Source organism: Colossoma macropomum, unplaced genomic scaffold (genome assembly GCF_904425465.1).
Source record: "Colossoma macropomum unplaced genomic scaffold, Colossoma_macropomum, whole genome shotgun sequence".
NCBI classification, from domain to species: domain Eukaryota; kingdom Metazoa; phylum Chordata; class Actinopteri; order Characiformes; family Serrasalmidae; genus Colossoma; species Colossoma macropomum.
The window spans coordinates 31,783,933-31,810,410 of record NW_023494796.1 but is presented as its reverse complement, the minus strand read 5'-3'; the positions used below and the strand labels follow the sequence as shown (position 1 = coordinate 31,810,410).

The 26,478-nt window shown below is 37.0% G+C and overlaps 1 protein-coding gene across 4 annotated transcripts in view; it reads left to right on the top strand.

Moving 5' to 3' along the window:
- The window catches only part of LOC118816761 (collagen alpha-1(XIX) chain), a 278,363-nt gene that overhangs the window by 35,175 nt on the left and 216,710 nt on the right, over nt 1–26,478 (top strand). For all 4 annotated transcript variants that reach the window (XM_036583340.1, XM_036583341.1, XM_036583339.1 and 1 more), the window contains 6 exons: nt 3,101–3,220; nt 3,649–3,702; nt 14,767–14,811; nt 17,352–17,405; nt 18,456–18,500; nt 26,075–26,128. In XM_036583340.1, the coding sequence (XP_036439233.1) occupies nt 3,101–3,220; nt 3,649–3,702; nt 14,767–14,811; nt 17,352–17,405; nt 18,456–18,500; nt 26,075–26,128 (372 nt within the window). The remainder of the gene's footprint in view (nt 1–3,100; nt 3,221–3,648; nt 3,703–14,766; nt 14,812–17,351; nt 17,406–18,455; nt 18,501–26,074; nt 26,129–26,478) is intronic.

Below are 26,478 nucleotides of genomic sequence, written 5' to 3'. Positions count from 1 at the left end.
TTTCTTATCAGTTTTACTTGTTTTAAGTACTGGCAGATAATTTTGCTTACTCAAAGCACATTTCTTAAAACAAGCAAAATTATGTTTCAGTATACTGAATTGGTTTTTCTTGATAAAATGACTCAAAACAAGTAAAAATAACTAGAAATAAGCTAAATAATCGTGTAATAAGCTTACTGCAGTCTCAGCATGAGAAATATTACATGCATCGGCTAGATTTAAGATAATTTTATTTGCCAAGATGCCATTTTTTTGCAGTGTGAACTGTCTTTTCAGTCTGTAAAGAGCTAGAATAATTGCTTTTAGGTTCTTGTTAGCATTAGAGGCTAATGTTGGCTTGATGCTGCAGGAGATTCTGATCTTCTGTTATCCCAGTTTGGCAAAGGAGGACAAACGCTGTGAGACACCGGGAGTCGTCATAGGACTGAGCTTTAACATGCAGATATAATAATGGCCTCAATGCAAACAACCTCAGTTGTGCAGTCTGCTAATTTGGTAATAATAAGCGCTGTGTACAAGTCAGGTCAGCTGACTTTGCCTTAAAGTTTCAGCTGTTCCTTCATCCCTTGGTGCTGCTGAACTGTCTTTTCAGCCTTTAAGTGCAGGACTGATTGCTTTTAGGCTTATTTATTATGGTAGAAAGCAATTTTTGAACGTTTACATGCACCTCCACGTACATCGAGTACATCCAGTGCCCTTGGGAACGTCCTTTTAGTTCATGTTGCCCTGGTCAATAACATCTGATCGATTGAGAACAGCATCCTGTTTAAAAAGGGTTAGTGAAGATAGGTCTGTTCGCTAATACAGTCACGGCCTTGTGTTACAGGGTGTGCTATTACACCTCATTCTGTGTTAGAGGCAAGATTCCATCAAGGGCAGATATAGAAATTAGGCCAAAGTGAAGTGAAATTAATGTTCCTATTTTTTACCAATGTAATTATGAATTACAGAATATGCTACTCTGGAAAAAAATGCATATTTTTATGTCTTATTTCCAGCTAGAGGCCTAATCAGGATTTGCAGCTGTTTTATAACTGATCTTAATGCTTAAACACAGACAAAACACTCTTACACCACAAAAAAAGGTATCTTAGCAAGTGAAAACATCAAATGTACTCAAAATATCTGATATTTCTCATTATGAGACTGTTGTAAGACCATTAAAAGATTATTGCACCAGTTTCTGTACATTTTTACTCATTTTAAGTAATTTCATCTAGTGAAAGTGTCTTATTTCATTGGCAGTTCATTTACTTCTTTTGAAAAGTAGCAATAATGAAGATAATTTTACTCACTTCAAGACATAGTGCTTCAGACAAGTAAAGTGATCTGTCAGTGGAATGAGACACTTTTATAAGATACAATTACTTAAAAACAAGTAAAAATGCCTAGAAATAAGTTAAATAATCTTACAGTATTCTTACAACGGTCTCAGAATGAGAAGTTATAGATAAATCAATTTATTTAAGATGTTTACACTCACACTGAGACATAATATTTTGCAGTGCAAACACTCTTTTTCAAAATCTCTGCATAATTAAACAGTTAAGATGTAAACAGCGTCGTTCAGAGTGGAGTCATTATTGTTCACAGTGGTGGTGATAGGAACCAGACGTCCACCTCTAAAAGCTCCCTCACAGAAAGTTCCTACATGAAATGGTTATGAATTCACTGCCTGATGACTGAGACACTGTTTTATCATAATTTTGAGATAAAATGTTGGCCTAAAACATATTTTTAAAAGCTGTTCATGGTGGAGAGATACATTCAGGAAGTTATAAAGCCAAATAGTCCCCAAAAAGTATTTATTTATTCAGATTTATTGCTACTTTACCATCATCAACGTTCCACATAAGACACGTGTAGGTTCACTGGTGGTTCTGGATAGTAAATAAAATGTCTATATTTGTGTTGTAGTCATGGCGACCCCTGGTTCCTGTCACCACCACTGTAAAGATAATTGAGTCTCTGCAATGAAGTATTTCACCTTAAACCACTCTGTGTACATTTCAATGAAGGAATCGTGCAGAAATATAAAAAAAATAATTGGAATTCCCTTTTAGATTAGTTTGAGTCTCTGGCCTCCTGAGTGGTGCAACCATCTATACTGCAAAAAATGGTGTCTTGGCTGATGATATATTCAGTATATTCAATATTTTTCATTTTGAGGATCCTATAAGAGTATTGTAAGATTTTGGCCTAAAAATCTATTTTGCTGTGAGGCAAAATAGTCCCCAAAGAAAACTTATTATTTCAGGTTTATGACTATTTTCCCATCATCATTATTCCAAATAAACATCCAGAGGACACGTGTAGGTTCACTGGTGGTTTTGGATAGTAAATAAAATTTGTGTTGTAGTCATGGCGACCCCTGGTTCCTATCACTACCACTGTAAATAAATCACACCAAAACACTCTGAATCACTCTGTTTACATCTCTGACACTGAATTATGCAGACATTTAGAAAAATTATAATTCCCCTTAACATTGGTTGAGGCTTTGGTCTTCTGAGTGGTGCAACTGTCTATACTACGAAAAAAAAATATATCTTGGCAAGTGAAATTATCTTAAATCTAAATGATGTATCTATTATTTCTTATTTTGAGGTGGTTATAAGAATATGATATAGAACTTTCTAGACATGTTTACTTAGTAATTTTATGGCTTAAGTATTTAATTGTCTCACTATATTGGCAGATAATTTTAAGAATTGTACTTGAAATAAGCAGAATCATCTGCCAGTATAGTGAGAGAGTTTTAGATGATAAAATGGCTTACAGTCATTATATTCGTACAACCCTCTCAGAATTTGAAATATTAGATGTATTGACACTCGATTTAGGATAATATTTCTTGACAAGATGCTGTATTTTGCAGTGCAGTCATTGTAGAAATTGCTATACAGATACATTTTTAAATTCAGAAACATTGTTTTCTAAGTTTTAAATAGCCTAGTTAACACCTGGGTCACCTGGTCAGACCTGTTGTTCTCTAAAGCTCATCTAACCTCGTCGCTCATCTAAACACTGCATGAACAGGTTGGGCGAACACATGGAAGTTGGACCGAAATTAAAATGATCTGTTCTTGTGTTTACTCAGTGCGAGTTCAGAGAAACCCACGACCCCACAGCAGCGCCGCTGGTCACAAGCTACCTCCACAGAATGCTGTCCAACCCGGCGCAGCAGCCCGCCGATCGATGCCAGTGCCCAGCAGTGAAGGTAAAGTTAACTTGCTTTAGCCTCGGCTACAGGCAGAGAGATGGTCATGTTTTTAAATGAGGGAGCTGGTGGTCTGTTCTCAATGCCACCTTAAACTAAAGCCGCATGCACAATGAACGTCCAATTAAAGCACATTTTATGCCAGCCTGTACTCCTGGATGACAGCCAGAAGCTGGAGAAAAGGCTTATTAGCAACAATTTGGCACAAATAAGGGGGTGTTTGGTTGAAGACCTACCCTTCGTCACCTGGGACAATTCACTGATCTCCGCTGAAGTACAAAGAGGCAGAGTTCAGGCCACACTGCTCCTCTGTATTTGGATCAACCCTTCCCTGGGGTAATGAGGGTAGTTGTTTGAAAAACAAGGCACCTTTTTGTTCTATTAAAAGTGGCACGATTTGACTTTGATTGTTCTTTATTGTTCTAAAGGGGGAACCAGGCCTTCCAGGTTTGGCAGGACTTCCTGGACAGAAAGGAGAGAAGGTATGAACTTCTGAATGGGTCCCTCACATCATAACAAAGTGACTGTCAGGTTTTTTTTTTGTTTTTTCGCACTTATTACGCAAACTCATATTGCGAATACTCTCAAAACGGGTTCTTTACTTGGCAAGTAAAATTAGCTTAAGTTTAGTCTGTGTTTCTAGAGTGAGAAGTTTCTCGTTGGGATTGTTTTAAGCTTATTATAATATTATTTAACTTTTTTCTAGATATGTTTAACTGGTTTTAAGCAATCATTGTCATTATTTGTCATTATGCTGAGATAAATTGACTGAAATCACGTAAAGATGTTTAGAAATAAGTTAAATGATCTCATAATAATACTAGCCATATCTCATAGACGTAGGATAATTTCACTTGCCAAGATAATTTTGCAGTGTGTATAGAAGAACCACTTTTGCTTCAAAAGAAGAGCCTCTCATAGATATTTCTTTGAAGAACAATTTTTTTCATATAACATACGAGTAAAGAACGCTTTAAGGTTTAAAGAACTTCCAGATAATTTAGAGATAGATAGAGAGATAGATAGAGGGATAGAAACATAGAACTTTATTGATCCTGAAGGGAAATTGCGGGATAAGATGCAAACTAGAGCTGTATTTCTGAGCAGAGAATCATTTAGGAATGAAGAGTGGTGTTATATATCACATATATAAACATGATATATTCATAAAGTTGCCTTAATTAAATATCCAACAGTGATTCATTAAATAGCTCTTAGCAAGTGAAATCATGCTAAATGTAGTCACTATATCTAATATCTCTCTTTTTGGGATTATTATAAACTTTATATATTGAACTTTATTGAAATCTGCCAATAGAATAATACACATTCAATAGATAAAATTGCTTAAAACAAATAATTTATAGTAATAGGGTAAATAATCGTATCCTTACAAGAAAAAAATATTAGAAATATTGACTGAATTTAAGAAATTTTCACTTGTTTAGATGTAATGTCTTTTTCCATCACAGTTTCTGTCAGCCATCGTCTAGCTCATTAGTTTCTGATCACAGGACATAAAAAATTATATCTTGGCAGGTGAAATATTAAATCTAGCCAATATATCCAAGATTTCTCAAGTTGATATTGTTGAAAGTTTATTACACTGCAAATCTAGATAATCTAGATTATCTATCTTATTTCTAGACGTTATTTACTTGTTTTAGGTAATTTTATCAACTAAAATTGTCTCACTGTACTGGCAGATAATTTTGCTGGTTTCAACCACATTCTTACAACAAGCAAAGTTATCTGCCAATACAGTGAGATCATTTTATTTAATAAAATTACTTAAAACAGGTAAAGCTGTTTAAAAATAAATTCAATAATCTTAAATTAATCTTACAACAATCTCAAGGAGAAATATTAGATTTATTGACTAGTTTTAGGATCATTTTACTTGACAAGACTCAATTGTTTGCAGTGTATAAGATTGTTTAACGTACTTCTATTTGAATAGATCAAAACATAAACCTAAGCTACTTTTTTTTCACTTATTTCAAGTATTTTCTTAAAACAAAGCAAATTGATCTACCAGCATAGTGAGATCATTTTACTTATAACATGTAGTAAAGTTTAATTGAAACATGTAGTAAACATTGAGAAATGACTTGTATCATCTTTTAATATTACTACAACCTGTCTCAAAATTTAAAATATTAGATATATTGACTTAATTTAAAATAAATGGAAGATATTTTAGCTTGTCTTAAAAAATATACATAAACAAGCTTATTAGCCAATAATGTGAGATAATTTTGCTCGATAAAATTATTTGAAATAAGTGCCAAATGTCTGGAAATAAGTTAAATAATCATTTAATATCCCTCAAACATCTCAAAGTTAGAAATATTAGATATTTTAACAAGATATAAGATGATTTCTCTTGTCAGGATACCAAAGCTGACCTCATTCCACTACATCATTTGTCAGAGTAGGTGTAATATCATTCACGGGAAGCCAAAAATGGGCTCAGCGTTCTCGGCCACATGGATCCTTGCCTGTGAATTCTTTGGGCAGGAGATGGCTTTGTTCCAGCCGTGGTGTCACAGAGACAGCGCAGCCACTACAAGTGGAATGGGAGAAATCCATTAGAACGAACAGGTGGTGATACGCCCATTAAGACCAGATGGCCTTTGAGGTCAATGGCCTAATTACCATGTTGTGGTTTGGGATGGAGACATTTTTCAGGAGCACTGCTTGTTTTGTTTGCAGCCGACTCTCAGGAATTCCTTGTGGGGGAACAACAGCGATACAGCCATTAAATCACAATACCTACAGGACCGAGGCTCAAGTCAGAGGAATCGAGCTATTTGCCTAGCCTTCCACGTAATTAGTATGGTCTCCTTCGGAAAGTGACGTTAAATTTGTTTTCAAATCCAGCAGGAGCCGAGGCTTCGGCAAAGTTAATTTTGCAGATCTTTCCCTGAGTTATCCAGTGCACTGATGTTAAACACCAATTTGTCTATGTTGAAAATAGCTTACGGTGTATTGGGTTAGGCAGTGTCCTTAAGGAGGTACACTGAATTTCCTCCTGCACTGAATATAGGGCTGTCGCCTATATAGACCATTCTAGTGAATTAGTGTTATTCAGTTACTTTTTAGTGTTTTAATGAAAAATATGGTGACTTTGTGTGTTCAAAGCTGTTTGCCAGTCATGATCTGGCTAGTCATTAGTTTTACTAACATGCACATAATGAAGACAGGGTCACTCAAAGCAAGATGATTTTGTCAGTTAGAAGTTGGTTAACCTCTGAACCAGTTTAGAAGAATGATCCATGTTAATAACTGATCTGATTATTTTAACTATTGGTGGATTTAGTTTTCTAAAAAGCCAAACACTAAAAATAAACAATTATAATTAATGCATAATCTTTCAAAGATATTAAAACATTGTACTTAAATACAAAAAATAAGAAGCCTTTCAAAATACTGAAATACATATGTGTACAAATACAAAATCTCATATCTCCAAAATGGTGACTTTACAGGAGAAGGAAAAAACGTACTTTACTTTTAATGTAAGTCAATGGAACCAGATTTTTTTCCAAGTAATATGTTTCTGTACAAAGAATTTTTTTTTCTTTTGAGCAGGGCAGCTGCCGTTTACATTAGGTGAAAATTTTATGAAGCTTGGACCAATACAAATTCTTCACATTAACTTACATTGAAAGTAAAGAGTGTTCTTGTCCTTTCCTGTAAAGTTATAATTTTGGAGATTGTTTTTTTTTTTTTTGTTCAGACAGCGATATACATACATACATACATACATACATATAATGCGTCTTCAAAATGGTTACTTTACAGGAAAAGGAAAAAACATACTCTACTTTTAATGTAAGTCAATGGAACCAGACTTTTTCCAAAATATTTTTGTTTTTCTTTTGGCCTATTCATTGTGAAATTTACACACAATGTAAAGAGCAACAGACATTTTCAAATTGTGATAAAAACTGGAAAACGACACAGTTAGAGATACAAGGTCTTCTTCCAACTAACATATATATATGTGTGTGTGTGTGTGTGTATATATATATATATATATATATATATATATATATATGAAATCAATGATATTATACAGGATAGATAGATAGATAGATAGATAGATAGATAGAGCTTTGTTGATCCCGAAGGGAAATTGCAGTGTTTCAGTGGCAACACATATAATTGCACATGAACTTACATATACAATGCAGAAAATAACAATTTAATTTACACGATAGCAGGCACTAAGTGGTATGAGGTAAACTAAAAGCACAATGAGTATAGACATAACGAGGAGTACTCTGGATTGGTTGAGCTCTAACTAAATATCAATGTTAACATGCCATGCTTTTCTTTCTAATATGCACTTCTCGTCTAGTCTTCTTTACATGCACTGTTGGATTGGCTGACATTTGTGTTACAGATTGAGGCAGGTGGTCTGATAGCACATGTGTGCTGTCTGCTGAAGCTCACTCATTAATCACAAAGCTCTGTAATTGGATACTAAGAAAACTAATTGTTGAAGGAACAACTAAATGCATCTTGTAATAATTTATTTTTGAGCGTGACTGTTTCCCCACAACCTAATAAGAAATGCAATGAGTGTAATTGATTCCTGGAGAGAACTTGACATTTTCTTATTAGCGCATATTAAATTTGATATTTGATGCCTCGGATGTTATGAAGCTAGACTTTACAATTAGGACTGTGAATCGTTTTGTTTCGCTATCTGTTGTCGACTAGAGGAGGACGGGTTCCCATTTTGAGTCTTGGTTTTTCTCAAGGTTTCTTCATCTTCTAAATGAGTTTTGGCTTGGCTTGCTCTCTAGGGGCTTTAACTGTGATTTCTACCAGCTTTGTGACAATAGCAGTTTTTAAAAGCACAATATGAACAAATGCAAGTGGTTGTACTACCTTTATAGTGCACTGTACACATGATTATGGCTGTTGAGTTTACTGTCGCTTAAAGTATTCTTACAGTAAGCCAGATAACAGAATATAGGCACTGTCTCTTGTCAACCATAGCAATTGTTTTCAGTAGGCTTATCGAGGATATGCCTGCTCAGGAAGTCGCTGTAAGAATGTATGACATCTGCAGTAGAATAAGTCGAGGGCTCTCTAGGGATATTGCTGGATCAGTTTCAATCCTTACGGAGAATTAACCCTCTTTTTCAGGGGAGTTTAAGGCTAGTAGGTCACCACAAAGTGTATGTAATGTATCCTTCTGCTGTTTTCGAAGTAAAAAAATGTCCCTTGCACTTTTGCCCCACAACTGATAAAGCCTCCATTAATTGGCAGGGTGGCTGAAAAGACAAAAAGGGGCTTGTATGCAAATTTTTCCTTGTATTTTATTGTTTTCCACTATGTCCACTTAAGATGTTTGTACCGGAAAATGTTATTTCACATGATCGCTTTACAGCCTCTTATTATCCCTGAGAGTTAAACAGGCTGTTTCTGTTACTGGCCTTAAAGACTTACTAGCAGCTGTGTGCAAAAGTTTGGCCAAATTACTTATTTTGTTGATTATTGAAGTAAAAAAAGGAAACGCAACCTCTGCAGCAAACTATTTTTAAGAAATAACACATTTCTGCGTATGTTAATTTGCAGTTACTTTATATTTGATCAACTAAAAATAGACAAACTGAAAAGTAAATTCTCAGAATTTAACTCATTAGGCCTTAATTGAATCATTAGGACTGGTTACGCTGGTCAAGAGCTGTCATCAGGACTTACCAGCTGATGACAGCTCCTGTGCGTAATAAATTCTCTGACTTTTCAAACCTTGTGCCAACACTCATCAACCGTGAGATCTTCTGAGCAGCCGAGGATCTGAAAACGAGGCTAACTGATGTTTACAAAGCAAGAGAAGGATATAAAAAGATATTGTGATTCCAGTTGGCGGTTTTTAATGTCTGAAATGTCATTAAGAAATGGCAGCTAAGGGGAACTGTGGGGTCAAGACAAGACATGGAATACCACAAAACTCCCAGATAGAACTGCTCGTATGCTGACTATAAAGGCAAAGCAAAACACTCATATGGCAACAAAGGAGCAGCAAGTTTTAGCTGACACAGGAGTGGTGGTGCACCATTTTACTGTGCAACATTGCTGCACAAACATGATCTGCATGGAAGAGTCATCAGAAGGAAACTTCACCTGTGACCTCATCACTAAAGTTAACATCTGAAATATGCAAAATGGGTAGTTCTGTGGACTTTTTAAGTAAGAATGAAACGCTTTGGTCATAAATGCCGAGGTATATTTGGAGAAAAAAAGAAGCAGCATTTGATGAAAAGAACACTGTGCTTACCGTAAAGCATGAGGTGGATCTATTACACTTTGTGTGGCAGCCCTAAAGCATAATGGTAAACATTACACAGCTGGTTGGAAGAATGGATTCCACTAAATGTCAGCCAATTCTGGAAGTAAATTTGACACCTTCACTCAACTGTAGCTTCTACAAGAGGATAGTAATCCAAAACATACCTAAAAAAAACCTTATGAACTACTTTAAGAACTGCAAGCCTGTGATATCTGCCAAGGGGGGTGTTTTGTACTGATTTAGTAGGGAGGCCAAACTTTTCCACATGCTATAATGATTATTTTTTAGGTTAATCAAATATATAGTTTGCTGCAGAGATTTTTTTTTCAATTATGTAATTTGCCCAAACATTTACGTAAAACTGTATGTAAATGATTTCTCAAAATATATAGTTTTTTATGACATCAGTGGGCTGTTTTTTGTATTTTAGTTTCAGTATAAGGACAGTAAAGGCTGCGGAGTAAAGGGTGCGTTTTGAAAAAAATGTTTACATACTAGATAAAACGCTTATTTCAAAAGAAAGCAGTGAAAATTCAATTTTACATGCTATGCATCCTTTAAAAATGAAAAAGTAGTTAATTGTGTATCTTGTTGTAAAAATAAATAAAATAGCATTGGTTACATTAAATATCTGCAGTGCCTGTTTAAGCCTATTATGAGAAATGCGGACGTACTCTATAATATAGCTCAGAAACCTGTGCCTTTCATTGTTGCACTCAGTTTTTGCCAGTTAACTTCAGTTTACATTTGAGGGTTTATCTCCAAGCGCTCGGAAAAAAAGTGTCTTGACCCACATTTTCCTGGATGTGGGAATTCATGGATAGCGACACGTTTCCGTGGCAGAGAAAACACATTAAGCTTGAATGAAACGCGCCTTTTCACGCCTTCTGGGATTTTGCGAGGGCTCCCGCTGCCTTTCTGTTCTGGCATTACTTCCTGGAAGAAAAGGCATTTGAATATCACCAACAGCAAGCCAATTGGGGATCAAACCACATTTTATGCTCCTCATCAAGGATGTAATTTGTTCTCCATCATCCATTCTCACAGAACTTTCAGAAGGAAAAAGAAAGCGAAGTGCTGAGTTGTGGAAGCAGGAGAGAAGACTAAAATGCTTGTGAATCCAGATTTAGCACTTGGTGAAAATCCTCTAGTTAGCCTCCTGTGGTTCGTGACCCGACTGATATATTGTCCAGATGATAATATCAGATTCATGGCCATGAATGAAAATCCTGTCTGTGAAGCACCAACAGTTAGTGGCTTCTTTTGTATCGCACAGGCTGAGCTGATAAATTGGACTCATTGTGGTTAAGACATTAAAAATATGTAAAACGCATCCTAGTCCTAGTCTTCATCGTCTGTCCTAGCTTGGGGATAACAACAACGGGGATAATGGTGCCATGAAGAAAACTCATGAAAAGTAAAAGTGCTAATTAACAGAAATAGCCAGAACTGCTAAGAACTTCAAGAAGATCCCAACTGAACAGACAATCATATTTACAATTCAAAGTTGAGAATCGTATCAGTCACTAAAGCACAGGGAATTCCACAGATTTTTCAAAATTTCTGCATAATTCAATCGGTGAGATGTAAACAAAGCCTTATAGAGTAGTATTATGTTAATTCATGCATTGTAGATAAACTGACTGACTGATTTTTTTTCCTGACAGTGAAGTTAGAATCCAGGGGCTGTATTACAGAAACGTCTTAACTCTGAAATCTGATCAGTTTAGTCTCCGTGACAACTTCAGTACGGACTGAATTTAGGACAGTATCTGTTCCAGAATAACAGTCCCTAACTTCATAATCTCATCATTAACTCCAGATAAGAAAACAGCATCACACAAACATCCTAACTAGACTAAACCTCCTAAATCCTGTCCTAACTTTAGGATGAACCCCAACAGGGTCCTCACTTCTGTTTAAGGTCCGTTTCTATGGTTTTTAGGCAGCTGTGTCAGCAGCATAGTTCACTACCAGCATAATGAGCTCCATTTATTTCTACTGTAAAACGCTGCTTTCACTGTGAGAAGATTTTCTTTTCTAACTCTGCGTTTTAAAGATCTCAGACGCTGCAGACTCGATCTCCACCGCCCCTCTGATCACCTTCCTGTGTTAATGTTGATGATGAAATATTACAGTAATGGTGGTGAATAATGAGGAGACGGAGCTGAACGTGTGTCTGTTTATTAGGAGGAGTAACGTTAGCGCGCTCGGCTAAAGCGTTTGGGAAATGGAGACTGAAACTGGGGAGCGGCGATGCTCTGATAAACAGCAGGGGGCGCTCTCACAGTATTCACACCTTACAGTTTATCACACTTTGGTTCTGTTTGACCTTTTTTACATCAGTAAAGGCAGTTAACGTAAGCTGTCTGGCTAACTAGCCTGATTACTTTGATTATGTCTTTATGTTTTAGCTGTGTGTGTATGGTCGGTTGCCAAGAAACAGACATGACAGTTGATTGTCGATTTCAATCAAGTAAGTTAAGATTTCCTAACTGGTGATGAGATGCTGTAAAATCAGTTAAAATTCCTAAATCGGATTTGCTTCTGTAATATAAATTTGTGAAAAATCTTACGTTGACCTGTCAGATTGTAATACAGCCCCAGGGCTCAAGATGTCTACAAAATAAATATATAGCGATTTTATTTACTACCAAAACAACAAGTGAGCCTACACATGTCTTCTGAGGTTTTATAGGTAATGTTCACTATGTTAAAATAACATTTTTAGATCAAAATCTTCTCAAAACTTTCAGAAGACAATGTCTCAGTCATAAGCTGGCGTATTCATAACCATTTCATGTAGTAACTTTCTGTGAAGGAGCTTTTAGAGGTGAATGTCTGGTTTCTGTCACCACCACTGTGAGCAATTCTGATTCAGTAAGTTTCTCTAGAACAGAGCGTTTCACACCAAACCACTCTGAACGACTGTTTACAAAAAATTAAATATTATGCAGAAATTTTTCAGAAATTCCTCTTTAAGGTAAACTAAAGGAGTCTATTAGATTTAATTTTTGACCTCCTTAAAATTGATCTTAGTCTCAATTTTCTCAGATGTGGCATTCTCATATCTGTGTCCGTCCAGTCCTTCAAATGGTGGAATTATTTAACGTAATGGAATTGATGGTGTAATTATTTGGTGAGCAGGCCATCCACCAACAACCACTGGAAATTATTCCAGAAATCAGACGAGCCAAATTGGACATGGTCTCAGCAGTAATTAAGTGGTTGGAAGCTAATATGAAGTAAATCTGTTTAAGGCGGGCACGATCGCACGCCAGAGGGCATTTTCACCTCCCAACTCTGAAGTGGGCCGGGCACAAGATAGAGACAATTTGGGCTGCCTTTGACACAGATTAGCACAAGGGCATTACAGATTCTGAGCTGTGGAGTGTTAACTATGGGTTAATTATAATGACCTACAGCAGGAGCTTCTTGTAGGATTACTCAGAGGGGTTTTTACTCTCTCGGGGAGAATATTATCCAGTGCTGGAATTCTGACAATGGTGGCAGTCCAGATTTAGTCATCAGGGATTAAATAAACTGGGATTAATCCATGGTCCTTCAGAAAATTACAGAGATAAGCCGTATGTTTAGAGCAAGTCTTACTCGAGAGGAAAGACATTGGTGGCCCACAGAGTTCAGTGCAGTACTCCTAAATGGTTCCTGATTCATAGGTATAGTTCTGTGGAAAACATTTAATAGGTATGGGACATTTACGTTATGTTGAGGTTCTTTAAATTTTAGAAACGTTCTTCTACATCATTAACAAAACTGGCTCTAACAAACCATCCATTGAACGGTTCCTTGGGAAATTGAAGTGGTTCTATGGTACAGTACCTGTGTGGATGTTTGGTGAATATACTGTACTTTTGTGCTGCATTGCAGGTTCTGAAGTATATTTATAGAATTGAAACTGATGCTGTTTTGTAATGAAGAGTGCATATCTGCTCTGTGGTTTCTCTCAGAGTTCTCCCTCATCTTAATTTGATATTCTTCTCAGAGGCTTTAAAAAAAGAACATTTCTGTAAAAAGGTTTTCTGACTTGTACAGATTATTGTGAAATTGCAGCAGTTGTTTCATGGCCTTGCAGTTCATTAGAGGTAACCCAGTGAAAGCGTATGCTTCTGTAATCTCTTTAAAAACCTTTTTGCTACATGAGAGACAAAAGGGAAGGGCATTTTAAGGTTAATTTTTGCATTTGCTAGTGGTTTCAGAAGAAGCACCATTCATTTCTGAAGGTTTGGTGGACCGAGGGGGGTAAATTATAGACAAAGTCACTTGCTGATGCAGATTTTGCAATCTTTTGGAGTGCATTTGGACAGATAGACTTAGCTTAAAGTGAATAAACTCCACCACTTAACCCTCCTGTTTTGTTGTGGGTCAAATTGACCTGTTTCACAGTTACAGGAAAAACATGTTTAAATAATTTTTGGAGCAGCAGACATTTTCTGCTGGATTTATGGCTCATTTAGTGCCATTTGAAATGAAAAGGTCAGTTTGATCCAGAACAGAAGAGATGTTTTGTTTGTTTTAATCAACATAATGACAGAAAATATATAAATCAAAGTTTAAAAAATAAGAGTAAAAAGACAAAACGGAATGTCTAGTTTTTCCAAATGTACAAAAAAATACAGTTTGAAATGACTTATTAATGAAAAACGAGTGAATTATTAAAAGTAAACCAGGATCTGTTATGGGTGAAAAACTTGATTGCACTCAATATTGATATTAATTGAGCTAAAGATAATGTTTATGGAGAAAAAATACCTTTTTTAACTATTTTCGGGTGGTGCATCGGGTCAGTTTGACTCAGGATCATTATTGCTGTTCCTCACAGCTGAACATAACAGGGAGGTTAATGAAACACCAAGAGGTCAGAAATGTCATCTGGCTGATTCATTTTTGCTATAAATGATGCAAGTGTTTGTAATATTCTTAAAATATTTTAGCTGGAGAGAAGTGCACAACAGTACAACATTATCTATCTAAAAATTAAAATCTCCAGTGCAGTCAAGCACATCCAAAAAGGTTACTGCTGGTCTAGAGCTTGTGCTCTCCCAATTATCGAGTAATATTATCCGGCTCTGCAGCTGTTGGCCACTGTGTTAAGAAGAGGCCCTTAACAGCTGTAATAGTGCTATAGGGCTTTGCAGCACTGCTCTCCACTGACTACATATGTCAGTGCAGGATCGTCCACTAAAAGTCCGTCTCTGCTCTCTTCTCTCTTCTCCAGGGGGATTCAGGACAGGATGGTCTCCCTGGAATCCCTGGTGAAAAGGTATGTCAGTGTTACAGGTTTTGTTTGGGTCTGATAGGGTTGCCAGACAAGTAGAAGGTTTTTTAAAGCCCAGTTTACACGCATTCATTTCCACCACTGAGCCATTTAGCAAGTCATAATAAGGAGAACGTCTCTGATGATTATGACTTAATATCTCAAAATAATGATATGTTCTAGTGTTTTATAAATATGAGAATATCACAAAGTTATAACTTACCGTGTCACAATAATGAGTGTGTTGCCTCATAACTTAATATCTCTTTAGTTTAACTTTCTTCACGAGACAGCATCTCAAGCTCATTATTACGATTTACTATCCTATTATTTTGAGGTAGTTTCATAATTCTGACAAAATATTTCATCATTATTACACAATTAAGGTAGTATTATTATGTGAGATATAATATAGAGATTTTAAGGAATTATTTGATATTTATGATTTATGATCTCTTTTTTATGACTTGCTGTGAGACACTATTTCATTTGGTATAGTATAACTGTGAGAGATTAGTCATACTTTTGAGATAGTAACTCATACATGAGATTCCAAGGCATAATTATAAAATGAGATTAAACTCTGATAATAATGACCCTCAAAATGGCTTTTTGAAGTGCCAGAAATATGCTCAACAAATCTTATTAAGCCTTTCTAATTTTTCCCTGCACTACACAGTTATAATTTTGCACTGTAAACTTATATTAGGTGGCTGTAAAATCATGCAGACCTATTGCCTCCTAAAAATTAAGTAAAGTTTCTAGGTGGGCGAGGTGGCCCCCCGTCTCCCCCATCACTCAGCGCGATGCTAGCCAGCGCAGGTGTCTGTTTGCTGACGTACCAGAACTGGTGGTTAGCATTGCATTAACGGCAGTTTAAAGAGATATGGTGCTAGCTTTCATCCTCCTAGCGCTGGTGATATCATGTGATTGGAGAGATGATTGGGAGAAAAAATTAGGAAAAAATTAAGGAAAGAATCCAAAAAAAAACCCAAAAATTTAAATTACAGGTAAACAGATACAAAAATAAAAAACATAATTTTATACATGAGTTATACTAATTTTACTACAACTCAAAGAGCTCAGTCACTATAAATGGTGTCCATTGAGCTTTAGTCTCTACTTGTACATTTTAATTAGTCAGGCTAACTTGAATTAAATATTCTTCCTTGTGTAATGTATCAGCGTCAGTTTAAACAACACCAGTCTATTAAATGGACTGTTTTTACAGTAATGAATGAATAACTTATATAAGAATAGACTCGGCCATTTTTGGGACTGATCTGACAAACCTGAACACAAAACATCATCATAGTGAGAATAACAAAATGCAAAATTCACATTTAACATGAGAGTACGATCTGACACTAAAATAACATTTTGCAAAGAAAATTATATTTATAAATTGGAAAAATAAGAGTTATTTAACAGAAACTTACAACTGCTGTGAAGCTTTTTGGGTAAAAGACTCATCAGTCTGCAAGTCTTATCCAAATTAACTGATCTCAACTAGATTTAGCTCAGTAACTAAGGATTATACAAGAATCAGTACGTGTTACCAGATTTATATTTAATAAATCTATTTCTGTAAATATATATATATTTTCATATAAATAAAGTATGTATTAAATATATAAATATTCAACAAGTTAGTAAAGTAAACCAAAACATTGTGCAATTATTATGTTTTACAGTGATTGTACCATCCAACTTTTATCGACTGGCTGATCTGTTGACACAATACAAATATCCAAAAAAATAAAGAAAGAAATAAAGAAATTCCTGTGTAATTTCACCACAGGAGAGGCTCACATTAACTCTTGATGCGTGTTGTTCGACCAAGCCAAGCAATGATGCAACACTCTTGAACTGGAGGGTCTAACATTGAATGTTCGAGTTTCTAAAACCCCAACAAACAGCATCCAAAATTCTGAAACTACTTAACACTGACCAAACTGCCTTTAAAAACAGTCTAAAACCTTGTCCCGTCTTATCAGACGAGTGCTTCTCCACTGAGTGCACTGGAGGACCCAGTGTACATTTAAGTTTAATATGTGGAAAAAAGAAGACAACACATCCATAGTTACCACATCAGCCCCAATATCTCCACTACGTCTGCCTGGGATTTACTAAGTGAGCGCCGAGAGATTGTTTGCGAGTCACACGTCTTCAGTAAATAGATGCGTGGCAGCAGACGGGAAGTGTGTTAATCTGGTCTGTATTTCTATAGCGGATGTTAAGATAACCGCGTGGTGACATATTAGCCCATGAAACCTGATACAATTTAAGGATATAATGCTTGAGCTTGTCATCCAACACCACCAGTCCTCCTCCCCCACAACACATACAGACAGACCAACAGACAAAAAAGTACTTTCTGACTCATCCTTATTGAGCCGAAAACAGTTATTAACCAGCATGGGTGTTCCTCACCCAAAGATGGAAATAGCTGGGTTGACTAAATATACTAAGCTGAGCTAAAGCTTAACACTGCCCTGCAATGTTGTTTTACACTTCATTCATTAAGCCTAATCATCTTTTTTCAGGGTGACACGGGCGTTGCTGGCTTGCCTGGTTTAGACGGACATCCAGGGAATAAGGTGAGTCCTATTTGATAAACGGCTCCCATTGCAGTTTGTCACATGCTTGAGAGGTGTCCCATGAGCCCCGGCATGTCACCACACCCGCCCGAATAACGTTTTTGAAGTCTATTAAAATGGCTTCCATTGCACCCTGAAATAGCCTGAAGTAGATGTGAAACCGTAGCATGTACACAACTGACAAACTGTCATGCTGTACTTCACAAAGTGGGCCAACAACAGGCTTAAAAATTCCTCTCCAGTCCCCCGAGGTCTTTTTTTTCGGGCCAACTGTGAACTGACAGTTTTTTCCTCCTTTCTTCTGCCAGTGGAACTGAAGTGCTATGAGGTGGTACCTTACACAACACATAAAATAATCTGTCAGAAGCTGCAGGAGTGCCACGTTTAAATCAGATCACTGCAACAGAATCTTTTTTAATGGGATGGTTTGGATTAGGTGGGGAGAAATTGCAACAAATATAGCCTGAGGTTGCATGAAGCCACAAGCTTTGACATGGTTTTGGGGGGGAGCTGCGGGGGTTCCTTTGGTCTGCTCTTAATCTGAGAATTACTGTGCCAGGCTAGTTGGGAGAGCATTACTGCTTGAGCTAGAAATACTTCAAGATAGAACTCCTGGGTATACACACTGAGTTGCACCTATACTTACTGGCCATTTTATTAGAAACACCTACCATGCCATATATGTGCACTTTGTAGGTATGCAGTTACTGAGTAAAGCTCATCTGTTGCTGAACAATGTGTCTACCAAACTCCATCCCAAACAGTGGAAAGAGACCACCGTTACCAAATACTGTTTTGGTGGTGGGCCATTCTCGCCACAGTTGTGGTGTTAGGAGTGAATCTTGGATTACACCTCACTGATTGATTAAGAATACCGTGACTGCTGTTCAAGAACTTGAGGATGTCCGACACAGAAAATTATGAGCTGTAGTCTCTTATCTGTACACCTAAAATACCATGCAAACGTCAGAGACCACCCTTCATTTACAGAAATTCCAGTTAATTTCTGAGCTGTTTGTCCTGACACCTCTTCTCCTCTTGTCATCGCAGGGTGAGCCTGGATCAGCTGGAGAGAAGGGAATCGATGGTGAAAAGGTGCGTAAGCCTGACCGCCCCACTTCATCAAATGACTTTCCTGGGAATCGATTGCTGTGTATTATTTATTCTCCCACAGGCAAAGTTCATGTGGTGATTTCATTACGTGTTCCACAGCCTTTTGCAAGAATTATGCAGGCCTCAGAAACAAGGCACTTGTTTTTGTAGCGCACGTCAACCCGAGTTTATTCGAGCGTGCGTTGTGGGTCCACTATATCGGAATGAGGTAAATAGTTAGAGGTATGCCTCAGCTTGTGATGGACTTCCACCTAGCTTGATCATTTCATAGCCTGCAGTGTTTCTCTGTGGTACTCAGCAAAAATATTTTATCACTCACTATGAATATTTGATTTTGCCTGTACAGAGCCATGACTGCACTGGAGTGTGGCATCATTATTTGTGCTGCAGGCAGTTTCAAAAGCAGGCAGGTTTGCTTTCCTCTATACGACGTATAGATCTCGTTGTCAAGATGAATATAAGGAAGCTGTATACTTGTGCAGTCGGGATACAAAAAAAACACAAAGCATAGACACAGTCTCTTTTTTCTTCCAGATCAGCAGCACATCTCTACATTAGCATTAGCCTGTGGAGATGACCGTGCATATTCATTTCTATGTAGGCCATGTGACTCCACTAGTGAGGCTGAGAGCAGATGGGCAGTTTAAAGTGGCTTAATTAAGGACATCCTGCTCATAATCATCTCTCAGCAATCAGTCCAGGCGAAAAAGAAAGAGAGGAAGACAAAAGCGGCTGAAGAGAGAGCACACTTTGTAACGGAGTAAGCAGCGCTAATTACGGCTGTGCGCTAAACCACAAAACACAATATTGGCATTACTAATCAGGGTTAGTGAAGTATTTTTTTGAAAACACTCTCTTCAGATAGCAAGCCCCAGGCAGCATCCGGACAGAAAGCCATCAATATTTTCAAATACATGAGTGTGTCCTTGTAACTCTTGGCTGGAGAAGTTTATACCAGAGGACTTGTATCTGAATGAAACTTGAATGAATTGCACGCAGAACCGGGCTTTGAAAAGCTGTGCCTGCACTTTAACAGATGGGAATTGCATCGCTACTCAAGGTGAACCTTTTTCACCTGTGGATGACAGCGTTTAATTTCACACAGTGTCCACGGCACATTTGTGTTTTCAAGGGTACATCGTGTCAAAGTGAGCCAGAAGTTTTAGTCTAAAAGCTTTACAACCGTGCTGTGAAGGTTTACATAACATGTCCAGTGATTTTTCAAAATTTCTGCATAATTAAATAGTTAATATGTAAGAGTCGTTCAGAGTGGTTTGGTGTGAAATGCTCCATTCTAGAGAAACGTAGCAAGTCAGAATTGTTCACAGTGGTGGTGATAGGAATGACCGAAGCGTTCAAGGCCTCTAAAACCTCTGTCACAGAAAGTGCATTTGAAGGCCGATTACGTCACAGCGTCATGGCAACGAAGGATCCAACGGGTGGATCCTTCGGCAGCCAACATATCCCGAGGTTCACTGCGTGCTGGCGAGGATTCGGGAACATGCTGGCGTCAGCAAAGGAGCGAACGGCGGCTAAAGCAAATTCAGTTGACTGAAGCAGAACGTATGCTAACGTTTTGTTTTAGGAAGGACAGTGAGAAGCACGTCCAGCTCTAATAAATGAAAAAAATCAAAACTAAAATCAAAGTTTCTCCATCTTTAAAGAACTTTAAAAGAACTTGACAGGACCGGCGCTTCGAGGTGCAACGGTAAAGGCGGGAACAGTGGTGCTGTGATGCGAACAGAAAAACTGCCGTAGAGCAGTTTCCATTGAAAAATATGACTAAATATGCTTTGATTGTTAAATCAAGCAATTGAACTTGAATTTGTGCAACTGAAACTTGAATTAAGTTATTTTAGTGAAAAAGAGAGCGCTACAGATTGGTGCTTTATGTAATGTAGCTTGTTTTATCAGTAAATTACTCAGTTATGAGATTTCCTCAATAACTGAGGCATAAAAGGGAAATTCTTGATCAGTTTACGATTTAAACTATTAAATAACTTTTAAAACAAAATAATCTAATATTTTCAGATGTAAGATTTTAAATCTCGGCAAGAACAGAACACACCTACCTCATAGGTGTACAGTTACAGATACACTTCAAAAAATGACATCTAAGCAATCAAAACCTAAAAATTGTCATTATGAGAGTATTTTAAAAATAGTAATGGATCAGTAAACCTGTTTCTGTACATTTTTACTCAGTTTGTCATTTTGTCTAGTGAAAGTGCCTTGTTCCATTGGCAGAAAGTTTACTGATTTCAAATATTATCATTCATGAAATAAGGAAAAATGATCTGTATTATTTATTATTATTTATTATTAAGCAAAAAAATCAGCTTTCACTAGATGAAATGACTTAAAACAAGTACAAACATACAGTTACAGGTCAAATAATCTCATAATATTTTCACAACAATCTCATATAGAGAAATATTCGATATATTGACTAGATTTAAAATGTTTTCACTTGTTTAGATTTTTTGCATCACAGTTTCTGTCATTCATCCTCTACTCCATGCAACTGGGAACCTTCTTGGCCAAAAGACTACAGAGATTAGCCTTTATTCTGATCTAGAGCTCTGAGTTCAGCTCATGAAGGCCTTGCTAATTAGCCGATGAGCTGAATCAGGTGTGTTTAATGAGGCAGTGAGCTGAAGTCTGCAGAGTTTTGGCTCACGAGGACTTCGCAGGTACAAAGTGTGTGTAACTAAATAAACTGGAAATGTACAGTTATTTCCAGTTCAGCAGTTCACATAAAAATTTAGACCAGACATGATCTCAATAAAACTACACAGCTAGAGAAATCATAACATTCCAGTCCATAAAGAAAGCTGTTGATGTATTGAATGCTTGTTTTCCCCACTGTGCACCAAAAAACACAGGCTAGTTATTATTATTACCGAAAGTATTTGCGCTCACAGATTTGTCTCTACACAGTGGTGCACAGCTGTTTCGTTTTGCTCCACTCAGTTTGCTGGTGACTTTTTTTTTTTAGGAAGATAAAAAGAAAAAAAAACGATCAGTCTGTGACTGCTGGCTGTGCTAAATTTCGTAATTAAAGCCACATTAGCTGAAACACATTATGTAATCTGTTTTACTTTATTTAGTTTGTTTACAAGGGCAAGTTCTGGGGGATATATTTAATTAAAACATAAATATACATTTTCTGTTTGTTTTAAACCTTGGAGGCCAGATGGTGCATATGCTCTACAGTGGAGAGTTTCATATCCTTCACAATGGAAATGAGTTTTAATAGTCTAATATGGTTTATTATATATATATATATATATATATATATATGTATGTATATATGTATATAATAAACCATATTAGACTATTATTATACATATATATACGTGTGTGTGTGTGTGTGTGTGTATATATATATATATATATTCTAATATGTTTAGCATGGTACAGTTCTATATCAAAAGTCAAAAACATGGTACAGATTCTTCTCTAACTGAAGGTTCTGTGTTGTCGGTCTTGAGTGAACTGTGGGGAACAGTTGATTTAGCTTTTAGGGCTGTCACAAATACTCAGTTAAACTTGATTGCTTAATTTTAAAAAATCTATTAAAACCGACCTTCTTAGTGATTAGCCAGCAATTTGCATATTGATAACGTATATTTTACATTCTGTCATACAGTAAGACCCATACATTCAATAGACTTGCTTTTAAAAACTTCCTACAGTTGTAAACATGGTTCTTCGAGGGTTCTTTAGTAAAGGCAGTGGAACCATGAGTTCTGTAGAGGAGGAGCTGCTCCTAATGTAGATATAAAGGGCTCGTTCTAAGCTACAGAAACACAAAAGTTTATAGTTACAGGTGATTATACACTAATTAAAACATGGTTTTGTTTACTATATTACATTTCTGATAATGGATCTTATACATTGCACCATTTTATAGTTTGAGTTTTTAAAAACTCTACTTGATTAATCGTGAAAATGGTCAGTAGATTATTTGATTAATTATATTATCTTTACATCACACCACTTTGCTTATTTCACTGTGGTAGAAGAATTTAGGTCGAGGCTTGTTTTCAGATTTGCAGGCTGATTTCTTGACTGCTGTCAAAAATAGTTTATAATGGATCAAATTAGAAGCTGCAGATGTTGTCGCTTGTTATTTTGGACGCTGTCAGTCGTGCCTTCTCGCGGAGACCTTGGCCAGAGTACAGTGACTCGGGCCCTAATAACACTACAGCGGTGACAGGCAGCTTTATAGCCCTCTCGATGGGCTCGAACACACTTTCAGAAGTGTGTCGAGAAGGCCTGTCTGTCTGAGTCCCTGGCAGAAACACTCGCTGTGACTGCTTCTGATCACCGTCCAGTCTGTAAATGAACTCCTTCGGCTGACTTCCTGTCCAAATAATCTACTTGCAGAAATGGCCTCCTCAGAGATTTGGCTTTTAGGAGCTTATAACTCACAGAGATTTACAGATGTAAGTGTTACTGTTTAGATTATGAATTATGGAGAGCTTTTTATGTTGGATTATATAGTTGTCGGCTGTAGTCGTTCGTTATTTGTGGTCTCTCCCTCCTCTTCCTTTTTTACTGCTTGGGCTTTCTGTAATTTAATAAAGTCTGTTGAGTGACAATTATCACTTCAGCTGTAATGAGACAAGCGCTCTAGCAATTCACAAAATGCAGTACACTTCATTTACATCAGTACTCTCAATAAATATGGTGGATGGCTTTTAATGAATGTGTGCCTGTAAGAAAGCTGTGCCATTAGACTACACTCTCAGAAAAAAATACATCCACCTGTCAGTAGGGTGGAACCCTAAAGTACCTTTAGTTAGGGAACATAATCGTACTATATTACACTGCAGTTATATTTTGTATAGTTATGTTTTATATTTTTAAGTTGTATTGACTCCACACACCCTAATCGCCAGTGTTTTTATTTTATTGTTCAGTTTTAAAAAATTAGGTTATGAAAAGGAACAAATATGTACTTTTGGCCTGGGAAAAAATATTTAGATATTTAAGGTACCCAGTGGAACCTTAAAACCACTGTTGTACCTTTGAGGGCACATTTACATTGTTTGAACCTCGATAGACGAAAAATGTACCTGAACAGGACCACTTTTCTGTGATAGTGTAGCGGTTTCGAATGCTTGTAAAGTTTTAAATTAACATTCTTTAAGGCAGCGATTGTTTGGGCCATAATCTAATCTGTGGATTTGTGAAATTAACAATGTTCAGGTCAGATTGTGTTTAGTCTGATCTCTTAAAGTAAAGCTTGTTTTCAGACAACTCTCAGTTGGATTTGAACTCCTGAGTTTTCACTTATTTTCATTTGACTTTTCTCTTATTTATGCAAATGGATTGTGTTATATCTAATCTTCTCAGAAATATCTCCTGCAAAAATGAGTAACTTGTACTTAGTGGTTGTTTTGACTGGAAATTAAACAAATGAAGGGTAGTCTCTGATATCCAGTCCAGCTCACGATCACTGCATACAGAGCTGAAGCGGGCAGAGCTTGACCTCTTTTTGTAGTTGGCTGGATGCTTAGGCTTTGGTGCCAACGCTCTGACACGGTTTGATGGGATATTTTGGCCGAAGCCGTCATGTTTGGTACGATGAAACATTACGTGACGTCAGTGTTATAGTCGCAATAGTTTAAAAATGTGGATATGTAATAATATCAGATAAGAAACACAAAGGATACTTTGACATTGCCAATGGGAAAGAGAAGTTCTCATTGAAACTAATGAATAGCCGTTTCATGAAGATGATTGACAGATACACTGCAGATAGCGAAAAGCCAAGGCCCTTCATTTCGGCCCCCTCTTTAGGGAAAAAGGGCCTACTTCAGTGAATTTGTTTGGAGTCAGATAATTATCGTTAAGCCGACTTTAATGTACTGAGCTAGCCTTCTACTCCAGCCTTTCTCACATTTTCCGTTTGAGTCTCTGAAAATGAAAAGAACCTTTGTGAGTCTCAAATGTGATTGTCAACACTTAAAAGTCAGAAAGCTTTTGAAAAAACCTGAAGCTCCTCTGAGCTGCTGTAAAATATCTAAAGCGCACAAAAATAATTTAATTGCAATTATGAAATCAGGGTTCAGTGTACCAAGTGTAGCAAGCTGCTGCAGAGTATTTGCCAAAGTCTGGTCTTTTGAGATGTTTCAGTGGCGCTCTCAAAAGAATCATTTGGTGCGTGCATATTACTGAGCCTTTTTAAAGTCTTTGCTGATTATGCCGTCCCATTGTGCTTGTCTTACTTGTTAGTCGTGGTGCGGAAAGTAAGTTTTTATGGTTGTTTTCATGAAAGTACAACTCTGTTCAAATTAAGCAATCTTAAGTTGTGTAGAAAAGAAATAGCCTAACCGTGTAGAAGAAAAGAGCAGTCTTGTGCTATAGTCTGTGTATTAATTACATAAATACAAATCCCATGTCAGACACAAAGCCCGCGGGCCAAGTCAGGCTCCTGACACAGTCCCATTTGGCCTGCACAATTATTATAATTGTCTATTCTTATTAGCCTGTTTCATCCTGAGATGCACTAGAGTCCCCAGCATGCACTGCAACATAGTGTGCATTCTGATCCTCTTCCTCTAACAACAATCTGTGGGTCAGTGGTTACACAAAAGGAAAAGATGCCTGGTGTCTAACCCAGTTTTAAGAAAGCTACCTAAAACCATGTATTTTTATTTAGAATTATTTTTGAATAAGTATTTAATGCTTATTTTAACAATGGCCCGTTCAGGTGGCAAAATGTTAAATAAAAAAAATAAAACCACAGCTGGCCTACAGATTTGCTGAGTTTTTAATATGGCCCTTTTAGTGGATGGGTTTGACACCCCTGATATGAATGGTAAATACATTTTAGCGATAAGACTAAAAAAGAATAATGCTGAGCCGCTGTTGCTCAGCCCTGGTCACGTCAGAGAGAGCTGCTAAGTTTCTCAAGATTTCCCATATCGTCGCTGTCCACAGAAAACCATGTATCTGCATTTTTGTCAATTTTTATTTTTCTACGTCGTTTCAACAGACTAGCTGTCCTTTACATTGTTTGAAAATGTCATGATGAATGGATCAGTAGAAATGTTCTGAAATCACTTGGGATAAAACCTCTTTATATTAACTTTGAAAGGTCAGAGTGTTTTAGTCTGTCCTGTAAAGTTACTTGATTTTCTTTGGAGAGCGACGACTATTCAGTCTGAGAGCGCGTAACAATGCTTAGTTTCCATTAAATTTTTTTTTGGGGGGCGATGCTTATAGACCCTCATTCGAATAGCTCCTGCCTCATGGGTTTGCATGCCTGATAACACTGTCTGATTAATGATGAATGCAACACATGTTACTCTGGTAATTTTTTGAGCTACTGTGGTTGAACAACTCCTTCAGCTGTGTTCTTTACAAGACTTTCTTATAGATAACTCAGCGGTGGGAAAAATCCCATTATTCTTTGAAATTACCTTGCTCTGTAAAACACAATAAAATTCAGTATGAAAAAACAAACTCCAACTGACTTGTAATGTTATTAATGAATAATACAATCTGTTTTCTTAATGCATTTTATTCCCTCTCTCCTCTAGGGTGAAAAGGGAACTGCAGGAGAGCCTGGGCCCATGGGAATACCTGGACTTGATGTAAGATGTCCTACACAAGTGTGTTTGTATCTGATTGCACTGTTCAGGATCCACACACACAAATTTGAATGCAGTATTTCCACACAGCTGAAGCCTATAGGGAAGGCTCATCTTTCCTGTTTCCAGTGCTGTCCTCTGGAATAGGGATAGGCAATGTGAAGCCTGAAGGGCTTTATTTGTCTTCACACCTGATTGAACTCATCAGTTAATTATCAGTCCCGTGGGTCAGGGGTCTTAGAGCAAAAACAGCGCTGTGAACCTCCGTGATTGGCATTATGTACTGAGCAGCATGAAGAGTTATATTGTTTCATTGTGTCACAGTCTATTAAAAGGTGGAAAGACATGATCGC